Genomic DNA, 18,539 nt, shown 5'->3' on the forward strand with positions numbered 1-18,539 from the left:
TTTTTGATAAATATAACTTATCGCTTTACAAATAAGTACATATATGTTCTCGTAAATTTTCGGGGTGAGCGAAGATCGAATCAACAACAGAGGATAAACTCTTAATCTATCCAACCGTAATAAACTCTTAACTACTTGAACTATCCAACTGTGCTCGGATCACATATACAATTAATTTCATGTTCAATTAAAAATATTAGCAAATTAATTAATTCGATTTTAGTTAAAATTGAAAATATGGAAATGATCAAAACGAGAAGCAAACTAGCCGTGGCACGTCTATAGCACACTCACCATGGCCCAAAAGCCCAATACACACAGACAGACATGTGATAAATAATAGTCCATCAAAATACACATTTAAAATGCTAGTGTTTATTACTATAACTATTTATTAAATTAATTTATTTTTTTCCCAATTTTTATATAGCTTAATTTATAATTGTTCCATGTTATCCTTACATTATTAGCCATTTTCTGTTATCTTTAAAAAATAAAATTTTATATATTTAAACTTTAATCTATACATTTTATCATTATAGATAAATATCAGAGTGTTCTAAATTTTTTTAAATTAATCAATTAATCCTCAGATTAATTTCTATAAGATGCCTTACTGATTCGATTTATAAAATTTGATTAATTAAAATAAGCACGTGTTATTTATCAGCCAGAAAGTGAGATTCTTGCTTAATGCCGGTCCCATCAGAGAATGGCAGACCATTCACATTGCCATTGGTATCTAATCCTTTCCCATTCTCTCTAAACCTGCTCCCCCATTCATACATTTTTAAAAAAAAATTAATATTACTCGTAGTCATGGTTGTAAAAATTGATAATCGGTATTAATCGGTTTATGTACCGATTAGAAATTAATTGGCAAATCAGGAATTAATCGGAACAAAAATTGGATATATTTAAATATTTTAATAATATTTAATATATTTATCTTATTTATTATGAAATATATAATTCAAAAATAATTTATAAATATTAATCGGATTTCAAAAAATAATTCGGCCAAATATTTTTTAAGAATTAATCGGGGATTTTCTTAAAATCGGGGATTTTTAGAACAAAGCTTGCAGTAAATAAATTATATATTAGATAATTACTTAAAATAAATTATATATTAAATAATTATTTAAATAGTCTCACTTGCATGATAGTACTATATTTAACATAGGATGTCTTATATAAAAATTAACTATTTTTCTATCATATGTTCATGATATATAACAAACGTGAAAATTTATAAATTTTTATCATGTACTTTTTTATATGCAGGGAGTCCACACCGATTAAAATCACTTAAATTTATAAATTTTCGTAATTATTACTCTCTCCGTCCCAATGGATTGTTTACGTTATTTTTCGGCACGCTTTTCAATGTTCGTTTACAGTATAGTTTCATAATATTTTTTTAAATAAAAATTTTATGTTTAAACTTTTATTAATTTTTTTTAAAAAAAACAATATAAAACTATAATTTATAAAAATGCCGAATAATAATGTAAACCAGCGGGACCGAGGGAGTACATAAAGGTGACATGGCAGAAAATTAGAAAAATTAAAAACCAGAACTGTAGCAGTTCAGAGTACTAGTTATGTCTGATTCTTTACCCACTTGTCAAGACTGTTCTCTCTTTTTCTAAGTGATATTCTTGAGTTTAGAATAGATACAATGCTTATATTTATAAGGTACTTGAAATAGTTCAAGTTTCCATCTTTGGATGAGTTCAGGTAATCCTCTCTTTATTTTATTTAATCACTCACTTTCCATTCATTTATTTGTATAATTTAATTTTGACTTCTTAGCTCTTACTTCATTTTCAACATTTATTTGTTCTTGCAATAGGGATTGTTCTCTTTCTTTTTATTCTCTAAAAACAAGCATATAATTGTGTTTTTGCTGATGTGAACTTCATTTGTTTAATGGATACTTGGGAATTTTATGCTGTTCAGATCAAATTATTTATTTACATGTATGTGTTCATATATTCTTTCTTGCTTGTACTGTAGTTGTCTTAAGTAGTGCTTATGAAACTATATGTTTTAGGTTTGATCTTTGCTTTTGAGTTGGAATATTAAGGTTGATTTTGTATTCTTGATTTTGTCACTTGTAAACTCAGAGTTTATGCTGTTACCAGCTTCATTTTTATGCCTGCTCTTGTAGATAGTTTGATCTCATCAAGAAATGGTAATTTGAGAGTAATCGATTGCCCGGTTTTTGCAAAGATGGGGGGCTATGTTCTTGCAAGGGCAACACTTTGTGTAATGATTCTTTGTATGGGGGTGCCCATAGGAGTCATGGGTCGCAATGTTTCAGCTTCGGAACTGACTGTTTTCAATGTTGGAGCTCTGTTCACAGTAAATTCAGTGATTGGTAGGTCGGTGAAGCCCGCAATTGAAGCTGCTATAGATGATGTCAACTCTGATTCAAGCATTCTTCAAGGAAAGCAGCTGAAGCTGATTACGCGTGATACAAACTGCAGCGGTTTTTTAGGCACCGTAGAAGGTATTTCATAATCGTTCTCTAGTAATGAGCAATATTGGTAACCTGGCTTCTTATTTTAAGTACTTATACTAGTACTGATTAGGCAACAGGATTATAGTTATTTTATTTAAAGTACAAGCTTGATCTAGTGACTTTATTACATTGTTCTAGTCTTTAAAAGTATAATAGGAGGGTTACATTTTGATAATGTAAGCCGAGGAATCAAATTAAACAATAATTAATAACTACCTAGATCTTGTGTTTGTGTCTTTTGTATGCATCCCCTGCTCACTTGCACCAAGTATAAATTCAAACTTGTATCATAATAATTACCCTGCCCCTACTACCTGCTAATTTATACAACTTATCCTACTATATGATCTGACTTTAGAATCACCTTCTAAACACATGTACTACACAAAGTTTTCCACTGTTTGGTATGTTTTCTTTAGTAGATAGTGCATTATTGCATTATTAAGAATGAGTCAAGGATATAAATATTTCCATTTAATCTCTCTCCCTCCCTCCATCCATCCCCCCCTCTCTCTCATGAACACTCACACACACATACGTGGCACTCTTCTTGTGTTACTGTTTCTCCCAATAGATATTATGTTAATGATTTTTACTTTGCATCCTTGCTTATGCAGCTTTGCAACTGATGGTGAACGATGTTGTTGCTGCAATTGGTCCACAGTCATCTGGAATAGCTCATATCATATCACATGTCGTGAATGAACTTCATGTACCTCTTCTGTCATTTGGAGCTACTGACCCCACTCTCTCTGCCTTGCAATTTCCATACTTCCTTCGGACTACGCAGAGTGATTATTTTCAGATGCAGGCAATAGCTGATTTTGTTGAATATTATAAATGGAGAGAAGTAATAGCCATCTTTGTTGATGACGATTATGGCAGGAATGGAATTTCTGCACTTGGGGATGCACTAGCGAAGAATCGTGCCTCAATTTCTTACAAGGCCGCCTATACGCCCGGAGCTCCAGTAAGCGACATCAATGATTTACTAGTTGGAGTCAATCTGATGGAGTCTCGGGTGTATGTTGTACATGTTAATCCCGACACTGGTCTTAGAGTATTCGATGTAGCAAAGCATCTTGGGATGATGACCAATGGCTACATTTGGATTGCTACAGAGTGGCTTTCTTCTGTTATGGATTCATCGGAAACAATGAGTTTTGATGAAATGGATCTTTTACAGGGAGTTGTTGCTCTTCGCCATTACACTCCAGATTCCAGTTCTAAAAAAACCTTTTCGACTCGGTGGAGACAAATTAAACATAAGGAAACTATGAACTTTAACCCATATGCACTGTATGCTTATGATTCTGTTTGGTTACTTGCCCGTGCTCTCGATGTTCTGCTGAGTGAAGGTGAAAGTATATCTTTTTCCTATGACCCTAAGTTGAAAGAAGCGAAAGGAAGTACTCTACAATTGTCAACACTTCGCAGCTTTGATCAGGGAGATAAATTACTTCGTATACTTACTAGAATGAACTTTACAGGTTTAAGTGGTCAAATTGAATTTGATCAAAATCGGAATTTGATTTATCCAGCATATGAAATTCTTAACATCGGTGGCACAGGTTCACGCAGAATAGGTTACTGGTCTAATCGTTCTCGTCTTTCTGTCACAGCTCCTGGAAGTTTATATATGAAGCCTTTAAACGATTCTGCCAAAGATCAACAGCTATATGATGTAATATGGCCTGGTGAAATTACTAAAGTTCCTCGGGGTTGGGTCTTCCCTAACAATGGGAAGCCTTTGCAAATTGCAGTTCCTTATCGAGTAACTTACAAAGAATTTGTCACGAAAGACAAAGGTCCTATTGGTGTGAGAGGATACTGTATTGACGTCTTTGAAGCTGCAGTTGACCTCTTGCCTTATCCCGTTCCCCGCACATACATACTCTATGGAGATGGTGAAAGAAACCCTAGCTTCAGTAATCTTGTTCTTGATGTCTCTCAACATGTGAGTGTCTAACTTCAAGTTACATTAGTACTCCAAGGGAAACAAAATAGTTAAATGGTTTGGTCTGGGTAAAGAAAATAGTTAAGTGGTTAGGTCTGTTGCTGTAAACTCGCCAATAGCCTAACCACATCTGCACAAGTTACTACAATCCTTTAATCTGACAAGGAGGAAAAGCTAAAAATCTGTAAAAACACGTAACACACTGAGGTTTTATTTCACTGACTACATATTTTGATCTGATAAAAGTGTACTTGATGAATTGGTGTACAGAGTGGTAGAGACGTCTAATCCATATTTATAGGCTGAGTGGACTTTTCTAGTTTCTGTGGTCTTCTGTATTATTTTCTTTTGCCTAGGTCGGTCACATAATTGTTTCTTTCCCTCCATTAGTCCCTAATATGTAATATATGTAAGGCTGCGTTCCCCATCCCGCTAATGCTGGAGTCTTGTGAACATGATTATATTCACCTCTTTATTTGTTTTTATCTGCTAATTAGAGATTTTATGTTGTCTTCTTATTTGATATATGTTCAGTTTTTAAATTCTCTATCTGTGTGATTATGTTGTTGAATTTTATGGCAATGAATATGTGTTTCACTTTCAGAAGTATGATGCAGCTGTTGGGGATGTCACCATTGTCACAAACAGGACAAGGATTGTGGACTTTACACAGCCTTTCATGGAATCTGGACTTGTCGTAGTTGTCCCAGTCAAAAAAGTAAAATCTTCTGCTTGGGCTTTCCTTAAACCATTTAGTTGGGAAATGTGGAGTGTTACGTGTGCTTTTTTTCTTTTCGTTGGAGCTGTTGTTTGGATTCTTGAGCATCGGATGAATCATGAGTTCCGTGGTACCCCGCGACAGCAACTCATTACAGTCTTTTGGTTAGTAGTGTCAAAATTGAATACTAATCTATGCTAGACAATTTATGACAGCTACTTCGGTCCAGCTTACTAATTTGACAATCAACCTTTCAGGTTTAGTTTCTCCACTATGTTTTTTGCTCATAGTAAGTAGCTCATGCCAACTCTGATAATATGTCTTTTTTGTCTTTTCCTTGATTTTAATGAATGGTCGTGATGCTGGAATTTTTTTAAGCTTGATTCCCTAATTTTTTCCGTGCTTGGAACCAATTCAGGAGAGAACACTGTGAGCACTATGGGGCGCTTGGTGCTTATTTTATGGCTATTTGTAGTGTTGATTATCAATTCGAGCTACACAGCTAGTTTGACATCAATCCTCACAGTGCAGCAGTTGTCGTCACAGATAGAAGGGATAGACAGTTTGGTCTCGATTAATGTACCGATTGGAGTTCAAGATGGATCATTTGCATTAAATTATTTGATAGACGAACTTCAAATAGCTCCGTCGAGGATAAAAATTATGAAAACTCAGGATAATTATGTTGATGAGCTTCGCAAAGGTCCAAAAGGTGGTGGTGTAGCTGCTATTGTTGACGAGCTTCCTTATATTCAGCTCTTCTTGTCTAATGTAAATTGTGAATTCAAAATAGTAGGACAGGAATTTACAAGAAGCGGATGGGGATTTGTAAGTACTCCTTTGATCCATCTTAATAACTGAAATTATAATTACCTAAAGAACTGAAATAATGGTTGAACTTAACTTTAAGGATTTCATACAGGTACAAGCACCTATGTTCTGTTTGGTCGGGGTGAATGAAATTGGGTGGGAGTGGACGATTGTACAATTTTAGGGTTGCATTTCATTCCCTCCATTTGATTTCTAGCAATTTAAATAAGAGTTCAAACCCACCCATAACAATAATCCATTCTACATCCTCATTATCATTACATTTTACAAGTCTCATCGTAAAAATTGCATTACATCATATTTTTTTTTATTCTTCTCTCCTATCTCCATTGTTTCACAATTAATCTTGTTCCTTGTTCACAATTTATCATTTCATTCCATTTTCCCCAACCAAACAGAGCGTTAGTATAAATTTACATGGCGTGCTTGCTGCTAATGAAATTTGTTTTCTGACATCTGTAATTTAAGACTCACTTTACTGGCTGCCCGGAAAGACAAGTACTTGTTTCATTTAAATGCGTACACACACACATCAAGGTCACTTTAAAAATCTAGAGTTAAATGTTTTAATTTTGTAGTACCTGTAAATTGTTTTAAAGTTCAGAATTACATTCCTTCTCAGGCATTCCAGAGGGACTCTCCTCTTGCAGTTGACTTATCAACTGCAATTCTTCAGCTATCTGAGAACGGCGATCTCCAAAGAATCCATGACAAATGGCTATCAAAAAATGTTTGCTCCGCACAAAGCAATCAAGTTGACGACAGCCGGCTCTCTCTAAATAGCTTCTGGGGATTATTCCTCATCTGTGGCATTGCCTGCTTCATATCTCTTACCGTATTCTTTTTTAGAGTTTACATTCAATATCGTAGATATATCCCAGAAGATGAGGAGAATGGATTTGAGGACCCGGAATCTATAAGGACTAATAAACGCCCATCTCGTGCCACTAGCTTTAAAAAGTTTGTTGATACGAAAGAGATAGAGATCAAGGATAAGCTTAAGCGTAAGGGTAGTGATAGCAGTAGCAAGCAACAAATCAGCCAAATTGCAGACGGGCAACTCAGCTCACCTTCCTGAAAATATGAGGTGATGATTTTTCATTTAATTTTTTAGGATGCCTCTGCATTATAGAACACAAGTGTCAGAATTTTATAATTCTTCCGACTATATTATATAACAAAAATTTAAGCCAGCATTTTGGAGCTATAGTATATTGTACAATTGTTAGATTATAATGACGATCTCGGTTGTACCAATTTCAATAGGACTTGGGAGTTATGCCCCGGCTCTAAGTTGGATCCAAGAGTAAATTTCAAATGTAATCGTGTAAGTTGGTTGTTCACTTATACCAGCTTGGTGCTTCTGGACTCGTTCTTAAGTTTGTAAAATTTCGTATCCTAGATCCAAGAGTAAATTTTAAATGTAGTAGTATAAGTTGGTTGTTTACTTGTATCCGCTTGGTGTTCTTGGACTCGCTCTTAAGTCTGTAATTACCGTGATAGATTGTGAGAAGGGGTGGTAGGGAATCGAATCTCCATATATTTAGGTTCTGAAATCGTATCCATAATCACTAAATTCTTGCGGAAACACGATTTCTCGAATGGTCTCGTTGCTCAAATCAAAACACTTGACGTAGGAATGTTCAATCGTATAAACAGTGCCACCTACAAACTTAGAGTCTATAACAGGAAAATAGCCGTCACGAGACGAATGGATACGAACAGTAGCAGCCTTAATAATGTTCCAATTACTAGTTCTAATAAATTTCCAGTTATTAGTACGGAGACTATAAACACAAACAATATATGCACTACCAATAGGAGCAATTACTATCACCTGATAATCGTCATCGTAATAACCAAAACTTACGAATTCTGGGCTTTGGCCCTTTTTATCACAATTTTTAAAAAAATGGCCCAAAATCTCACAATCCGGGAAAATGACTCTTTTTATCCCATGAAAACGCATTTATTATTTACGTTTTTACAAAACGCATTTTTTATTTACGTTAATATTGATTTTTAATATAAAATAATTTTTCAAAAAAATAATTTTTTTTTTTGAAAAACGCAAGTAAAGGTTGCGTTATGTAATAAACGCATAGTTATATTGCGTTTCCAGCAAGTTCCAACATGTTCAACTTTGCCTAATAACGCATATAATTACTGCGTGATCTTCAACATTTAGTAACGCAATTAAAAATTGCGTTTCTTTATAATATAAAGGGCCATTTCGCGGGCCATTTCGCATTCTTATTTTGGACCATTTACTCCCAAATTGTGAGATTAAGGGTCATTTTTCACTAATTCTTTACGAAAAAACCAATCGGCCTCATCCTGGATGGACTCGTCAAGTTCCGGAAGCTTTTTAATTTTTCTACAAATAGGGTTCCACAAATATATTTTATCGCAACAATACTCACAATCAGATAAACATAACAACCCTTCACATATCCCGTAAAATTTTGGTCCCAGTTCATAATCAGTGTCATATCTCTCTAACATCTCATCCGCACAGTATAGTGTAGATTTTTCAAGAGTACTGTTAAAAATTGACTGATAATCAGTAAGTAGCGTCCACCAAAAGCACACTGCATAGAATATAAACTTGTCCTTGTTTGAGGGTGAATTTCGATAGGTGAGATGAGTTTTAGCAAAGGAAGGAGTAGTAATAAGATGATGCCATGTTGTGCAAACACACATGAATCGAATTTTAGATTTAACTGGAAGTCTGTAGAGGATAAGTATTAAGATATCTTCAGGCAAATACTTTGGTGGCTGAGACTCCATTGCATGTGTTTTTCTCAACCTATGGAGACGCAGCAGGCAGCAGCAATATATATGTGCACATTAATTTGATTAGGGTTAGAAAGAGCCCGTACTTTTTTGCATTAAAACAATAATAATAAACATTTTTTTCTAAAAATAAAATAAAATAATAATAAACATTTGTTACATAATTAAATTATTATTACTCCCTCCGTCCCTTTCAATTGTTTACATTTTTTAGAGAGTGTTCGACACTTATTTTAAGGTGCATATTACGTATAGTTCTGTAATTTTTTTTACAATTTTGTTTTTCTGAATAAAAATTAAAATATTTAACTTTTATTCAGAAAAAGAAAATTGTAAAAATAAGTTACATAACTATACTTTTTATGTATCTTAAAATGCGTCCGGACACTTCCTCAGAAATGTAAACAATTAGAAGGGACTGAGGGGAGTATATATTTTTGGAAATTAATTAACCCATTGCAGAGCGGTGTTTGCATTATGTAGAGTAAGTAGATGAAAATCTAGGAAGCAAGGGTGCGGTTGCGGGTGCGCGGTGCGGGTGCGGGTGCGGGTGCGGGGTGGGTGCGCGGTGCAGGGATACAAGAATTCGGTAAAAATAAAAATATGGGGATTCGGGTGCGGGGATACGAAAAATAAAATAAAATAATATATATTATATATAATATTATAGAGATATCTATGATCCAAAAGTTGCATTTTGATTAAATAAAGTAGTCGAATAAACAAGTTCAACATCCTGAATAGCAATACAGATTCAACATCCTTAATAATTAAAAGACAAATAACTAAAGAAATTCAGTCATTTTCAATAATCAAAACGTATGAATTAAACATGCATGTGCATTATAACCATTCATACTTCTTATTAAATAAACTGCATATACTCATCTCGTACTTTAAGTATTTTATTTGTATAGTACAAATAAAATAAGGAACTTTCAAGTGTTGAAATAAAATACAATTTTTTAGTGACATTACCGTTTGACAATTCCGTTAAGTGGGCTTATTGGCTTATAAGCCCGTAACAGCTTATTGACGAGTGTTTGTCGACCCAGCTTATAAGTTGAATTTACAACTTATAAGCTGATAAGTTGAATGTTGGTAACAACGTACTTTTTCACAACTTATTTTTGATTTTTTGTTTTTTTATCAATTTTAATTTTAGATAATATTTTTTTAAATGTTAATATAACTTAAAATATAAGAATTAAGATAATTATATATAAAAATTATTTATTTTAATTCATTTAAATAAAAACAATTTTGACTTATAAGTTAAATTATCTAAACACTTATATAATTTATAAGTATTTATTAACTTATCACTTATTACTCACTTATTCACTTTAAGTCATAAGTTACTTATTTTAAAATTTCCCAAACGGGCACGTGTAGTATGACTCATTAATCACATTTTAAATACACAAACACAGAAAATAGTTTCGATCATATTTCTAACATATAATTACATGAAATAATCCTGAACAAAACAATAGTTTATATATATTTAGAATATGAACATACATCACACTAGCTAAAGATTGCATTATGTCTAATTAGTGGACCTCCAAGATATATTTTATTGTACTCTATCGCTTAAATCGATTAATGCACCATTTTTTTTCTCAAGTACTGTTGGTTACATCTTTGAAGTATTAAAAATTTACGAATTAGATATTAAAAAAAACTTACAGTATTAATAAAACATATGATCATGTTGGTTTACATGTCATAGTGTGAAAGAATATTATCGACCAAAATGGTTAATCTTGGTAAAGTTTATATTTTACGAGTAACTAGAAGGTGCCTAACATGTCCATAGATGTGTATTTGTTTATATAGAACGAGGAGGAAGGAGAAAAGTTAGTAAGGTCCATAATAAAAAAATTTAAAAGATTAAAATTCAAATAACAATTATAAAAAAAATACTATATTCTACATTAGTTCAAACATCCACAAATAATTTTGCAGGAACCCATGTGGATCGCCCTCAGCCATGGATAACGAGGAATATCGATACAAATGTTGTTTAAGTTTAATGTCAAATGTCGAAATATTCAAAAATGCCACCATAGCCAACTACTTCTGATATACACAAACAAATATATCATCCATCCACTAAGCAAAATTAATATACAATCAATAACTTGATGAATATACAATTAACAATCAGAGCTAAAAAATATTAATTTATGCAATTTAGACCATGTCCATACTTTACAAGGGTTATACGGCTAGTTTGATCTAAAAGGTTTACACTTTGTTGTTATGTTATAACATGGAATATGAATTCATATTTAACGTATATTCAAAATTTTAATTTTTTTTATTAACGTTATATTTTATCTCTTTCTTATCATATAAAAATATATAGAAATGTGCATTGTCATGTCAAGAATATGAATTGCCTAACTCACTAGATATTTTTTGTCGTGTAATCTTTAATTATCTAAAAATATGTATTTGTAGCCGTTAGAATCACACCATATCTTATTTGAATTTTTATGTTTGAATTTTTAAACGGTCACCGTAGTTTGAAAAATGGATCGAAACGTAATTTAAATCACAACGGTTATTTGAATTGTGAAAACGTCATAGAATAATTTAATCTAAATTACAACGGCTAGATTTATCTCTTTATATGGACGTACTCATTCGATTATTATTTAGGAATCACATCTTTCTCCCTTCGTAGTAGTAGTGTTTTAGTTCATGTTTTTTTTATTTAAACTATGCAAACTTTTCAATTTTTTAGGCTTTAATTTTCAACGACAGTCGATATTTCAGTAAAGATAAGCTGATGAAAAGGAAGATGAACCGAAGCAGATGTAGATGATTCAAACTTTGATCAACATCCTGCAGCATCAAGGTACGCATATATAATTATACATTGGTCTCTTTGTCAAATTGTGTATGTGATGATCGTTCATGAATAAATCAACGTGTTGATTTTAAAACTAACCAGGTAACTAAATAAGGTCAGCCAGTAAGGATAATGTTTTTTTTTGACTAATTTGACTTATATGTCTTATAATTGAGTATTTGTTCTAACAAATCTCGGGGTGAACGAGAATCTAACCCAGAACATGGGACGACAAAAGATAAGCCCTTAACGACCTGAGCTATCGAGAATGTTGTTAAGAGGACATCTACAATGCGGTCAAGTAGTTTGAAGTGGACTCAACAGTTGTTGTACACTAGACCCCGGAAACTTTAGCAGTGAGGAGCTCTTGTCATGATGCCTGAGGAAGCCATTCATCGAAATTCTCCCACCGTCTGTATCTGTGCTGATCATTCTTGAAGCACCAGAAGCATTGGGTCTCGAAGCAGAGGATGGGAACTATGTAACACTACATATTTGCTGGAACGAAAAATGTGAAAATGAGTGCTGCTATTTTTCTCCTGGTTGGAGAAGTTGGGCAGCTGTTGCCATTCGGCAGGCCGAAAAATTTACAAGTAAGATCATTTTTAAACCCCATTCTGTAATTTGGCCATCTCACGTTCATAAATTTATCAACCAAGTACAAGTTGTCGGGGGAGAATCTAGTAAAGGGCATCTGGGACACGTGTCCCCATAAAATCAAATTTTAAGTTTTTCTACTATTATTTTTTTTTAAAATATATGAAATCTTTAATTACTGAAATATTTCTGAACTTGTACAGTTCTCAGTTATTAAATCTAGGAACATTCTCATCTTGATGAGGCTTAGGTGAAGTAAGCATTGCAGTATAGCGCCTGAGCCTTTCCTCCCCAAGCGAAGCAGACCTCAACAATGTTCTCCTAGGCACGATAAATGGAAGAGATGAAAGTTTTAGGCGGTGCCGCAGCCAAGCTAGCTGAATGGTAACAGCTGCCCAGGTTCTCCACCCAGGGGAATAATAGCGAGCACTCATTTTCACCTTTTCATTCAGGCGAAAATGTTGTGTCACGTACTTAACATCTTCTGCTTCCAGCCCGAATGCCTCTGTTGGTTCGAGACTGATTAGCGTTGATGAAGACGGTGGGAGAATTTCTATGAATGGCTTTCTCACACACCATGACAAGAGCTCATCTCCGCAAAAATTTCCGGGGCCTAATATGCAGCAACTGTTGATTTCACTGCGAACTACTTGATTGCATTGGAGATGACCTCTTACAATAAATAGCATCCTCTGTACTGGATCACCTTCTTTAATTACCTGCAATTAAAATTGATGTATAAGATCATAATGTTCTAAAATAATATTCCTATGTATCAAGTTAATTTTAAACACTCACAATCTCTCCTTTAGGAAATACAAGGGATGTCACTCTATCACAGATGTTCTCCAGTACCAAACTATCCATGTGCTGAAACAGTGGTACCTGAAACATGTAGAATGCGTTGGTTCATATTTAAACCATCATCTTACTTTATTCATGATTACAAAGACAAAGTAAAGCTAAACAAACCCTTAAAAGTAAGGCTAATTACCCGTGTCACCAAGTCCAAGCAGAGATGGTACTTGATGTCTCTCCTAAGACCCTCGGGAAGGCTACGTATCATGTCACGCTCATCTACACCACGCATTGCAATCCAACGCTGTCGCTCATAGTTATGTACTCTCTGCCGCAGTCCTTGTGGCATGTTTCTCCTATTCATCCACCAGTCGACATTGTTTACATATACTTTCCTTGCAAGTTTCTTTGATGATGTTGCCATCAAGAACACCTGAATAGAAACATAATCGTGAAGTAAGCTAATGATTCATGGTAAAAAACCTGAACTATAAAGTTTAAATACATTCAATATTGTCTTTTAAGAGTCCAAAGTCATTGTCTCTACTCAAACCTTCAACTTCTCTAAGAAAATGATTACCTTAATGTTGCCAATTAACATCGTGACCAGCACGAGGCCGCATAGAGTAACAATTATCATGAACACAATTTCTAACCAGTCATCAGTGCTCACCAGATTCCCAAAAGTGCTGCATCAATCATCAATAAAACCAAGGGTGATCATTATGTACGCGTTTAATTAACAAAAAGAATACACTAATGGACAATGAACCTACCAAAGCATCATGACTCCCCAAAAGAGAGGAAGAAGCATCTTCTCCACACGGCTGTTATTGCAAACCAGTAGAGTTATCCATTCAAATGATCCGTAATCATACTGACTGTTATCACTGCTCTGTAGGCAGTAAGATCTGGCATCGTTGTTATTTCCCCATGACATTCGCAAATTGTCTCTCACCTTATATGTGCTCCCAAAGAAGAAAGGGTTCTCACAAGAAAGTAGATTAAATGTACAACTCTCTGTTTCCTTGCATTGCTCCATCAAGCACCTAGCTGACCTCTGTATTCCTAGCAAGTAGTAACACGCTCCAACCACCTGCAAATAACACAACATGAAACTGATCAATATGCTTAAAACCTCACTACTTACATTATAAGTAAACTGTGATAATCTATCTCTGTGTCTTACTAACATGTGAGGCGACAAAAATTGCAATGATGTTTAGGCCGATCCCCCACCAAGCTGTTCCGAAAATGTATTGAAAGAGCATGCGACGCAATAAGCAAACAGCATTATAAATCTTTGGGATGTATTGGAATAGAAACATTATGAGCATCAAAGTCATTGCTCTTGCTTGTTCACCCTTCTTCAACATTGCTGGAACCGCAAACCATATTACAACCTGCAGCGATCATTCAGTTCATACAAGTATTAATTATTTCCGCATAATATTAATATTTAAGTATTTTGCAATTGAAATGATCGTAAAACAAAATTTGAATTTTTAAAGCAGATTAAAAGAAAAAAACAGAAAAAGGAAGGTCATAGCAATTAATAAGGTGACATGCATAAAATTGTCATCTTTATAAACCTTTAACCAGTTAGTACTCATTCAAGTACATGCATCCAAATAAAAGTAAAATTTTCAACATCTACTCATCTACTGCCTACTGCAATATAATGCAACAAACTATGGTATCTAATTTTCCTTTGATACATAATCAACACCAATAACCAATACCAATACAAATAATTAAATTAAACAAGGAGGGAGGACTCAAACCCGAGTCCCTCCCTAAACCAAACTCTGATATCATGTTAAGTAACAAGTCGCTCTAAAATCTTAAGCTGATAGAGAAAGGCTCCAACCGGATCTTACACTCTTCAACACTACTATGGTACCTAATTTTCCTTTGATTTATTTAATTTGGATTGTGCATATCGTTTTCAATATTTTGGTGATTAAGTATGATTAGATAAGTATAAGGAATTTCTGGAAATAATATCTGACCTGTGGCAAAGGTAAGGTGACAAACACAAAAAGGAGGAAGTCCATTTTGCCCTTGAAATTCTGCAATGCTAAACCACCATAGATCTTCCTGACACCGTGCACAGACGATGAGCTGCGGTACTGACGCCAAATATTCCAGATGTGCAAGCCATCTGTGACTGATCGGAGAAACGAGAGACCGAGAGCAAACCAGCCATCAATATAAAAACACATTCCATCTTCATTAACAGAGAGTGTGTAAAAGAAAGTAGGATCAATAAACAAACATAGAGCTGATATCAAAGGAAACACACGGTCCCATTCTCGTAACCATGACATTCTTGATGATGATCCTAGTATTCTTCTTCGAGTTTCACCAACACATCCATAGCTGCTATTTCTGTCCTCCTCTGAGCTTTCTTCCGAGCTGTCTTCCTCATCTTCTTCTTCTTTTTCTTCATCAGTGGTGATGGCATCGTCGTAATGTGGATTATTGTTCTCGTGCTCTTCGTAAATAGTCTCCATTCTTCTCATATGTGTGCACTACTTTTTTTGTAGAGTCTTTGAGAAAGCTTATAAGATGAAGAGCAATGAAAGATAGGAAGGGGCTTGTGTATTTTTCTTTTTAAAGGAGTAGTTGTGAGTAACTGTCAAATTACCTATCTCTAAATAATAATTTTAAAGAACAAAAAGTAATAAAATGCTATCTTTAATGGAATTAATTGATCAAATTTAGGGAATCCTAATTTCTATATTTTAATTGATGGGCTCGACACTTACAAGATACTCAAATAATTTAAATTGAATTATAAAACATATCAGCACTACGCACTAGAATAAATTTAAAATGAAAAAAATTAGTAAAAAAATAACATCTTGACATAACTTTCTTTTTGAAAGATATTTACTATATATCAGAAATTTGTTGAACAAACTGTCTCAATATGCCAATGTTCCGAGAGCAATACTAGGTACCCCAAATATTTTTCCCAAATGACGTGACTGACACATGACTTATTTTAATTTGTGGGCGCATATTAATACACACGGGTCCCATTTTATTTTAGAAAGGTTGCCAACTATTTATGTGACACATCAGATGAAGAAATTTTTGGGATAAAAATTTGGGGTCTTTAGCATTCCAATTCAGTATCAATATGTTTCCGAGGGTTGCTTTATAGTAGTTACACAACTAATTATTTGAACAACTTAATTTTGGCAAGGACATAGCAATTTCTGAGTGTAAAAAATATCTTTACGTTCACTCATTTTTGTTAGAAAATATTAGCTGATCTGGAAATAAAAGGGGTAATATTAGGCAATCCTCTCTGGCAAGAATTGAGCCAAAATGAAGTATACATGTGTTTCAATGGCTAAATGTTAAAACAAAGATATTAAGATACATTGAGGTTTAAACAATAGAAAAACTGAACCTCTGATATCAGTTTTATCACAAAATTAAAACTGAAATTGCATTTCCAGAGCGTATCCCAGAGCTTCAACGTTAGCATCCATTTCCTTGTTCATCGGAGGTGGTCCACAAAATCTCCCATTTTTATTTCAAGAAAATTTCAGGTACTTTTGGAATGTTTATTACTCCCTCCGTCACATTGAAATGTATATGTTTGATTTGGGTACGGAGGTTAAGAAAAAGTGAAATGTTACGAGAAAAAGGAACAAAATAGTTATAAAACTTTTCCTATTTGTTTAGTAAGTTTTAAAATGTACGGAATGGGATATCTAAAAAGTAAATTGTATAGAAATGAATAGGACAAGAGAGTACGTCGGTATAGACCAAAATCTACCTGAATGTCGGATGCTGGGGCGGGACAATTAGTTTGGATCATTTGCTTGGTTAGAAATCCTGCACCACCGTCCCATATTACCAGGGGCTGCAGAAGCATACACATAATGATTAGTCCTCTCTACTCGACACAAAGTGTCAACATAATACCATGAAAAGAAGAGAAAAACCAACCTGATTAAGTACGTAGTAAACTGTAAACTTTGAATCGGTCAGGGACGTAGTTGGAAGCAAGCCCTTCTATTTCTTCCAGAAATGCATAATAAGTTGAATCAATTACTTACGGGAGCAAAATATTGAGGGGTTGTATTCATTTGAGATTTTAACAAATTGTTAATCCATGAATTTTAATGGATTGTTTAAATTACACATAGATTTGGATGTTGATTTTTTTAATTCTATGCAGATTTTGGTGGATTTTGATGGAATAATTTTAATGGAATGAATAAAATCTCACAGATTTTATTGGATTGTTTTACTAATATTTTTTTAATTAATAATTTATATATCAACTAATAGCAATGTTGTAGTTCAAAATAAATAACAAGATTCAAATGACAAGTCCAACTCATCAACTAAGAGCAAGTCCAATGGTAGATGCAGAATGACTATAGCCATTGCTATAATTTGGCACCAAAAAGTGTTTTTTGGTGCTAAAATTAAAATTGCACTCCAATGCTAGTTTCATAACTAGTTTCAAATTTTCATAAATCTATTAACTTCTACTTAATTTAATATTGTTTTGATACTTTAAGATGTACAAGATAATAATTATTTAACTTTTCCCCTCAATTTGTAGTAATAGATGATGTGGCAAAGATGCATATATGCATCCTTGATTTCAAATATAGAATCAAGGATGCATATTTGCATCCAAGTATGATACCCCTTTGAAGTTTGGTATTTTTGCATTTGGTGCTATAATATAGCAATACCACCAAAGATAGCATTGCATTGGACTTACTCTAACAAAAAAAAGTATAACTCATCACTCAATATCCGTTATGTTCCTCGCTCTCATCATATTGCTCTTGTTCATATTCTTCGTTTACCGAATTACGAGGCCTATCTTCCCACATAGAATTAGCGATGGTAGCTCTCCAAGTATTTGCTTCAGTCATTTGTTGTTGTTGGCTTGACATATTTGATTCAAGGTTATCAGATTCCTCCATATCTGAAAATTGGTCATCTATTACTTCAATACGAAATTCATCAAAACGACATTCTTTTCAAAGAAAATTATGTAAACCAGCACAAACTTATACCAACTCTGCTTGTAATTGAAATGAAAATGGAGCTTCAACTTTAAATATCGTAAATCGAGATTCGAAGATACCAAAAATTCTCTTGATCACATTTCTCAACGAGAAATGACGGATATTAAATAGCTCATTTGCATTTTTTGGGTGACAACCTTCGCCACCAAACTCTTTTAGATGATATCTTACTTTACGAATTGTAGATAAAAATTGACGACGATTAGCAAATCCGCAATCAAAAAGATAATATTTTCCTGAAAATGAAACATTTTTCATTATTTTATTTTGATTTATAAAATGAAAAGTCACAGGACTATAGATAGAAGAAAAACAATAAATAAAAGTGTAAATAAATATTACCCTGAGGAACTTCCAACCCGTTTCTCCTCGATAGT

At 33.7% G+C, this 18,539-nt stretch overlaps 2 protein-coding genes across 8 annotated transcripts; one reads left to right on the top strand and one right to left on the bottom strand.

Moving 5' to 3' along the window:
* The first annotated feature begins 1,594 nt into the window (after nucleotides 1–1,594).
* On the top strand, nucleotides 1,595–7,489 carry LOC141711503 (glutamate receptor 3.4-like). Of its 7 annotated transcripts, XM_074513973.1 has the most exons (8): nucleotides 1,849–1,985; nucleotides 2,177–2,518; nucleotides 3,148–4,487; nucleotides 5,092–5,369; nucleotides 5,463–5,494; nucleotides 5,624–6,033; nucleotides 6,659–7,123; nucleotides 7,303–7,489. In XM_074513973.1, exons 1-7 carry the CDS (start codon nucleotides 1,955–1,957, stop codon nucleotides 7,112–7,114), a joined length of 2,889 nt encoding a protein of 962 aa, XP_074370074.1. In that variant the 5' UTR covers nucleotides 1,849–1,954; the 3' UTR covers nucleotides 7,115–7,123; nucleotides 7,303–7,489. The 7 variants fall into 7 exon arrangements, with proteins under 7 accessions (XP_074370079.1, XP_074370078.1, XP_074370077.1 ...); XM_074513978.1 differs by lacking the exon at nucleotides 1,849–1,985 and adding an exon at nucleotides 1,595–1,743 and having other exon boundaries at nucleotides 6,659–7,489; XM_074513977.1 differs by lacking the exon at nucleotides 1,849–1,985 and adding an exon at nucleotides 1,639–1,743 and having other exon boundaries at nucleotides 2,151–2,518; nucleotides 6,659–7,489.
* Nucleotides 7,490–12,245: 4,756 nt separating this feature from the next.
* On the bottom strand, nucleotides 12,246–15,685 carry LOC141710540 (cyclic nucleotide-gated ion channel 4-like). The gene is made up of 7 exons (XM_074513103.1): nucleotides 15,103–15,685; nucleotides 14,284–14,493; nucleotides 13,867–14,186; nucleotides 13,671–13,779; nucleotides 13,287–13,523; nucleotides 13,091–13,177; nucleotides 12,246–13,011 (listed from the first exon to the last, which is right to left on the bottom strand). The coding sequence occupies exons 1-7, from the start codon at nucleotides 15,613–15,615 to the stop codon at nucleotides 12,499–12,501; spliced, it is 1,989 nt and encodes a 662-aa protein (XP_074369204.1). The 5' UTR covers nucleotides 15,616–15,685; the 3' UTR covers nucleotides 12,246–12,498.
* Between the last annotated feature and the right edge of the window lie 2,854 nt (nucleotides 15,686–18,539).

Source organism: Apium graveolens, chromosome 3, assembly GCF_009905375.1.
Source record: "Apium graveolens cultivar Ventura chromosome 3, ASM990537v1, whole genome shotgun sequence".
NCBI classification, from domain to species: domain Eukaryota; kingdom Viridiplantae; phylum Streptophyta; class Magnoliopsida; order Apiales; family Apiaceae; genus Apium; species Apium graveolens.